At 27.1% G+C, this 5562-nt stretch overlaps 1 protein-coding gene across 1 annotated transcript; it reads right to left on the bottom strand.

The window, feature by feature from the left end:
- Nucleotides 1–482: 482 nt before the first annotated feature.
- LOC115723568 (uncharacterized) lies at nt 483–5354 on the bottom strand. Its single transcript, XM_030653058.2, has 4 exons — nt 2314–5354; nt 2139–2207; nt 1369–1432; nt 483–1246 (listed from the first exon to the last, which is right to left on the bottom strand). Exons 1-3 carry the CDS (start codon nt 2548–2550, stop codon nt 1370–1372), a joined length of 369 nt encoding a protein of 122 aa, XP_030508918.2. The 5' UTR covers nt 2551–5354; the 3' UTR covers nt 483–1246; nt 1369.
- Nucleotides 5355–5562: the final 208 nt, after the last annotated feature.

Below are 5562 nucleotides of genomic sequence, written 5' to 3'. Positions count from 1 at the left end.
CCTTTACCCCTATTTCTCATTTTATTTTTCATTTTTAAATGCCAAATAATTCAACTTTAACCCTATGTGGTATTCTATAAATAGAAGGTAAAGGCTTCAGGTTTGAGACACACACTTTACAGTTTATTCTCTCAAACACTATGAAACTGCCACTCTCTCTCTTTCTTTCTTTCTTCTCTGTTTTTCGAATTCTCTTGAGTGATGAGTAGTGCCCACACACATCAAGTGGTACCTCAATCATAGTATGTAAGACTATGGAAATTCTGCATCAAAGAAGGAGAAAAGAAGATCCAGGTTCAGATCTTGGTGATGCTCTGCTACAGAAAGGAATCAAGGGCTAGAGATCTGAACGGAAGGAGTCATATTATTCCGCTGCACCCACTGTAAGGTTTTCTAATTTTATATGTGTTTATTTTCATTGTTTTAGAATTCATATTAGGTTGTTAATCAAACATACTTGTTAGTAAATCTAGATCCTGGTAAAATAATTTCCAACATCCTTAACATTCATGTATTTACAACACTCATAAAACCAAACTTGAAATACATGAGGACAACCATTCAAAGTGTAAAATACACTCGGCCTCTTTCCTAAATTCTTCGCCTTTCTAACACTTTCAACCCAACTGTCAAGCTTACCCTTAAACGATAAAAGAGTCAATTCAAAATAACTCCATCCCCAAGCAAATTCATCATACCTACCACTGTCTACAACATCTAAAATGGACCGATGAACATCTTTATGCTTAGCACCACTAAGCAAAAACTATTCAACAAAATAAAGAACTGCCAACTTAACAGCATCCTCATCAAAATCACGCCACCTCTTTGTGGTAAAACATTCCCTAACAGATTCTTTAGTAATAGAGGATGAGGTTGGTCAATATTTCATAGAAAGACTGTTAACGTCTTGCTTAAAATCCAACACACTACAATCACCTTCACAATCTAAACCAGTTATCAATGTAAACTCCTCAATGCTAAACATAATCCTAATACCACGAATCATAACCCACAATTCAGCATCATTAGGCTGCTGAACCTCCCGCAACAACAACCCGTGAAAAACTTGCGGTTGAACTTTGAAATCAAGAAGCTTAATGAAATGGCCAAAACAGGTTTTTGAAAACATTTCAAGCTGCTTAGAAGAAAGACAAGTCTTAATATTATCTATAACCTTGTATGAAGCAGTGGAGACGGCTTTTGCAAGAAACAAATTCTTTTGGTCATATATGTAATTCCATTCCTACAACAGTTCCAACAAAAACATCACAAAAACAATAAAAGACTAAAAAGTTAAAATACAAAATACTAAATAAGTAACAAAACAAAAATGTACTAGTAAAAAATAGAAACAAAAATACATACCTTACGAGGATTTTTTTTTGGGAATATCAAAGTCTTCAAACTTCGCTGAACTCTTAGGAGGGACCTGAAAGTAGGTATAACAATAAAAATATAAGCAAAAAATTCGAACTAAATAAATAATTTTCAAAAAATATGAAAAACAAACATCATCTAAGCATCCAGAAAAAAACCAAAAAGCAACCACAAAACAACATTTTAAAAACACCCAAACATAAACAGCCTAAAAGATGACAACCGGGAAAAAACATATCAACAACAATCTGCAAAACATGAAATTACTATAAAAATTGTTAATTGTGAAATTAAATTACACAACACTGAAACTACTGAAAATAAACATTAAAACAACTATTTAGAAAAAGCTAATTTTACTCTAAAATAACAATCAAACAATGAATTAAAAACAAGGGAAAAATGTTATGAAACACAAAACCTTCGTACAAAAAATGAGAACAAAAACAACAATAAACCCTAAAAAAACACATTTAAAACTAAAAACAACTAATAAAAAAACCCATACTTATAAACATTAAAATGGTGTAGTTTGGTTCAATAATGCTACAAACTGTTTAATAACAGAAACAAAACCAAAAGACAATTAAAAAACAATACAAAAACAACATCAAGATAAATACATAAAGAAATACACACGAAAATGAGACAAAACATAAAACCGTGAATAGAAACAGATAAAACAAAAGCAAAAGGAAAAACAACGGTTGATTAAAAATTTTAACTTAAAAAAATGAAAAAATTCAAGGTAAACAAACCTTGGGTTTAACTTTAGGCTTCACTTCCAAATCAGGAACTTCATCCTCGAATTCAGAATCAGAGAGAACCTAAAACATTAAGGGGAAAAAAATTGAAACACAAAACAACAAACAAAAAACAAAATAACAAGAAAAAAACAAAAAAAAAATTGAAAAACAACAGAACCCAACTTACATCCTTGACAGATTTCGAAAATTCGGTTCTCTTTGCCTTACGAGATTCAATCTTATTTGGAAGAGGTCTTTTTTTAGAACCAGATGGCTCTGCAACATCACCCATTCCCTTCTTCGTGAAGCATTTCAAACCCATTTTAGGATCAACTTTAGAGGATTTCGAAGGAGGTTTCTTAGTATTTTTTGAAACTTTTTCAGCTGGTGAAGGGGACTTGGAACCCAACCTAGTGGTGGCCATTTATAGAAAAAGAAAAGAAACTATAAGAGGAAAAAAGAAATGAAGTTATGGAAGAAAGGGGAGATCGTGACATAGATGGGAGGTTGAAATTTGTGGGTTAGGGCTTCACATGTGATGATCGTGGGTTATGGAAAAAGAACAAGAAAAAAAACTAACAGCAAATAAAAGAAAAATTCAAAAGAATAATGAAAGAGAAGAAGATGGTAGGGATGGCGTGTAATATGTGAGAAAACCCATGACATAGGCATGCATAGGTATTTTTGTAATTATCAAACTTTTGAAAATATAATATTGAATAACAAATTTTTTATAAATGTTTAAATAACCAAATAAAGACAAAAATGTAATAAAAAATGGCAAAATGGGGCACCAACTGTAAAAATCTCAAATATATATGGGTGCACTTTTAATGGGTATTACCCATGAGTGGGTAAAATTAAAATTTTTTGAGTTTTTATGCTTAATTTTCTATCAAGAAATTTTATTTACATCCCAAATTTCTATAGACACCCATTTTAATAATTTTTATTTCATATAAAATTTATTTCTTTAATTGTATTAAGTTTTTTTTTAACTTTTTTCTTCTCATTCATATTCTTAAAAAATATAACTATCAAATAAAAATAAATTATATTTTAAATATTATGACAAAAAAAATTAAAATAAAAAATTATATGAAATTCTCCAATAAAAAAATATATATATATATATACATGAATTAGAAAAAATTATGAAAATGAAATCAAAATAAGTATTAAAATTAACATAAAATAATGTGAGAATTTTTTTTAAAAAAAATATTTAGAGTAATTTTTAAAAATTATTTAAGTTTATATTTTTTTAATTATGGGGTGTATTTATCATTTTATGTGGTGCAAATATAACTCCCCTTTCTATCTAATTAAAAAAAATCTCTCATTTCTACATCATATGGGCTGAGATTGTTCCATCGGTAAAAGAAAAAAAAATTAAAAAAAAGTTTTTAAGCAAAAATAAAAGAAAAGAAAAAGTTGAATTTGATTTAAATATTTTTGTATGAACATATTTTTAATTAAGTAGTTAAATTAAGCATAGAAATTCAAATTTGTAATTTTATTATTTAATATTAGATCAAAATTTGATAGTTTAATATTTTTAAAAGGCTAATTAGGAATTTTTCCCCCTAAACTTTTAAGATCGTTAAAAATGTCCATTGAACTATTGAGATTGTTAGATTTAAAGACTTTTGTCCAATTTTTGGAAAAACGTCTAACATGGATGAAAGTTTAGGGGGCATGATTTAGTACATTTCAAAGTTCGAGGGACATGATTCGGTATATATCAAAGTTTGGAGAGCATGATTTAGTATATAAACAATCACTGAAATAGTAAAATTGAATGAAATCAAACAAAAGTCCTTAAATCTAACGACCTTAAAAGTTCAGGGGGCATGATTTGGTACATGTCAAAGTTCAGAGAGCAAAAATCATAATTAGCTTTTTTAAAATTAATATTTATAGTTAAATTTATTTAGTATCATTCATGGGTAATACCCATTAAGAAATTTTACCATATATATAACATTTTTAAATAGGGATAATTACATAAGGCACTATTTTTTGTAAAAAAATTACATCTTTACTTTCAAAGAATTTTTTTTACATTTTTACGGTTTTCCATAGAAACGACATAAAAATAACAAGAAAACTACATAAAAGTAACATGAAAATAACATTTAAATAACATCAAAATAATAACAAAAAATAACATACATATAACAAAAAATCAGCAACAAATCAACAAAATAACAACATAAAAAAGACCGTATTTTTTGTAAATAAAATCAAAAAAATCGTAAAAATGTTTAAAATTCTATAAAACCGTATTTTGTAATTTTTTTTATTATTTTTGTGTATTTGTGAAATTATCCCTTCTAAATATGTATTAAACTTAAAAAAACATAACTGTAATTAAATATCAATTTTAATTGAGAAAATTTCTTTAAGTGCTAAAAATAGATATTTATCAAAGAAAAAAACGATAAAAATAGAGATAGTTCCTATTGTTAGGGGAAAATGGTGCCGCTACTTTAGAATTTTGTTTATCTATGGCGGACCCAGAATTTAAAGTGAGGGGGCGTAATTTTTTTTTTTTTGTAAAAGCAAAGAGGGCAAAAATAAATTTAAAAAAAAAATAAATAAAATATAATTAGTGGGATTTGAACCTTTACCCTCCAACATATTTATAATCTATCTTAGTCATTACACCAAGTTTACTATTATATCTATAAATATCATCTTTTAATACAAATATATATTGTAACTAACTAAAATACATACACATTTTCTTTCTAATTTTTTTTAGGAGAGGCGACTGCCCCCTCTCACTACAATGTGGGTCCGCTCTATGTATATTTATTATATATAAAATGTGCCTACATAACATAATTCTTAGTTTATGAGAAATTATTGGGTGACTTTTTTATTTTATTTTAATAAAAAATAATTTTATTCTAAGATATTTTATTATAATAATAAAAATGTATTTTTAAATTTTGATATTTGCAGTTAGTTTAGAGTTATATGCTATTTTTAAGAGTGTTGGCCTTTGGGTCTCATAATTTATATATTTTAATCTAACTACCCATGTATGATGCAAAAGGAATACGCAGGTTCATACATTCCACTTTTCTTTATTTCATTGAAAAAAAATAAACAAAAAACAAGAAAGTCAAGGTTGTGTTTGGAAGAAATGAGATAATGAAGGTTCTAAACATCTTATAATCCTTAAAGTATAATTTTTTTCTCTATTTTTCTATATCTCTTTTTTAAAACTGAATAATCGCAAAGCTCTTCAAAGAATGATGAGTATTCCTGTATTTAATAATACTGATTGCTCTAACTTCATCAGTTTATAGTTCTAAATTATTCGAGCACTAAATTATTTCAAAACAAGTTGATTGTATCATGAATTTTAATTACTTTTGTCATTCTATAAAAAGTTAAAAGTTTTAATTGTATTTTTAGACATCCT

This window comes from Cannabis sativa, chromosome 9 (genome assembly GCF_029168945.1).
Source record: "Cannabis sativa cultivar Pink pepper isolate KNU-18-1 chromosome 9, ASM2916894v1, whole genome shotgun sequence".
NCBI lineage: Eukaryota > Viridiplantae > Streptophyta > Magnoliopsida > Rosales > Cannabaceae > Cannabis > Cannabis sativa.
This window is presented reverse-complemented; position numbering and strand designations above follow the sequence as displayed.

Bases quoted from the DNA above. Each gene is read 5' to 3' on its own strand.
- LOC115723568 (XM_030653058.2), bottom strand. From the start codon at position 2,550: ATGGCCACCACTAGGTTGGGTTCCAAGTCCCCTTCACCAGCTGAAAAA. The intron at 2,208-2,313 runs GTAAGTTGGGTT...TTAATGTTTTAG, and splicing joins TTTCGAAATCTGTCAAGGAT to GTTCTCTCTGATTCTGAATT. The intron at 1,433-2,138 runs GTTTGTTTACCT...ACCTACTTTCAG, and splicing joins AGCCTAAAGTTAAACCCAAG to GTCCCTCCTAAGAGTTCAGC.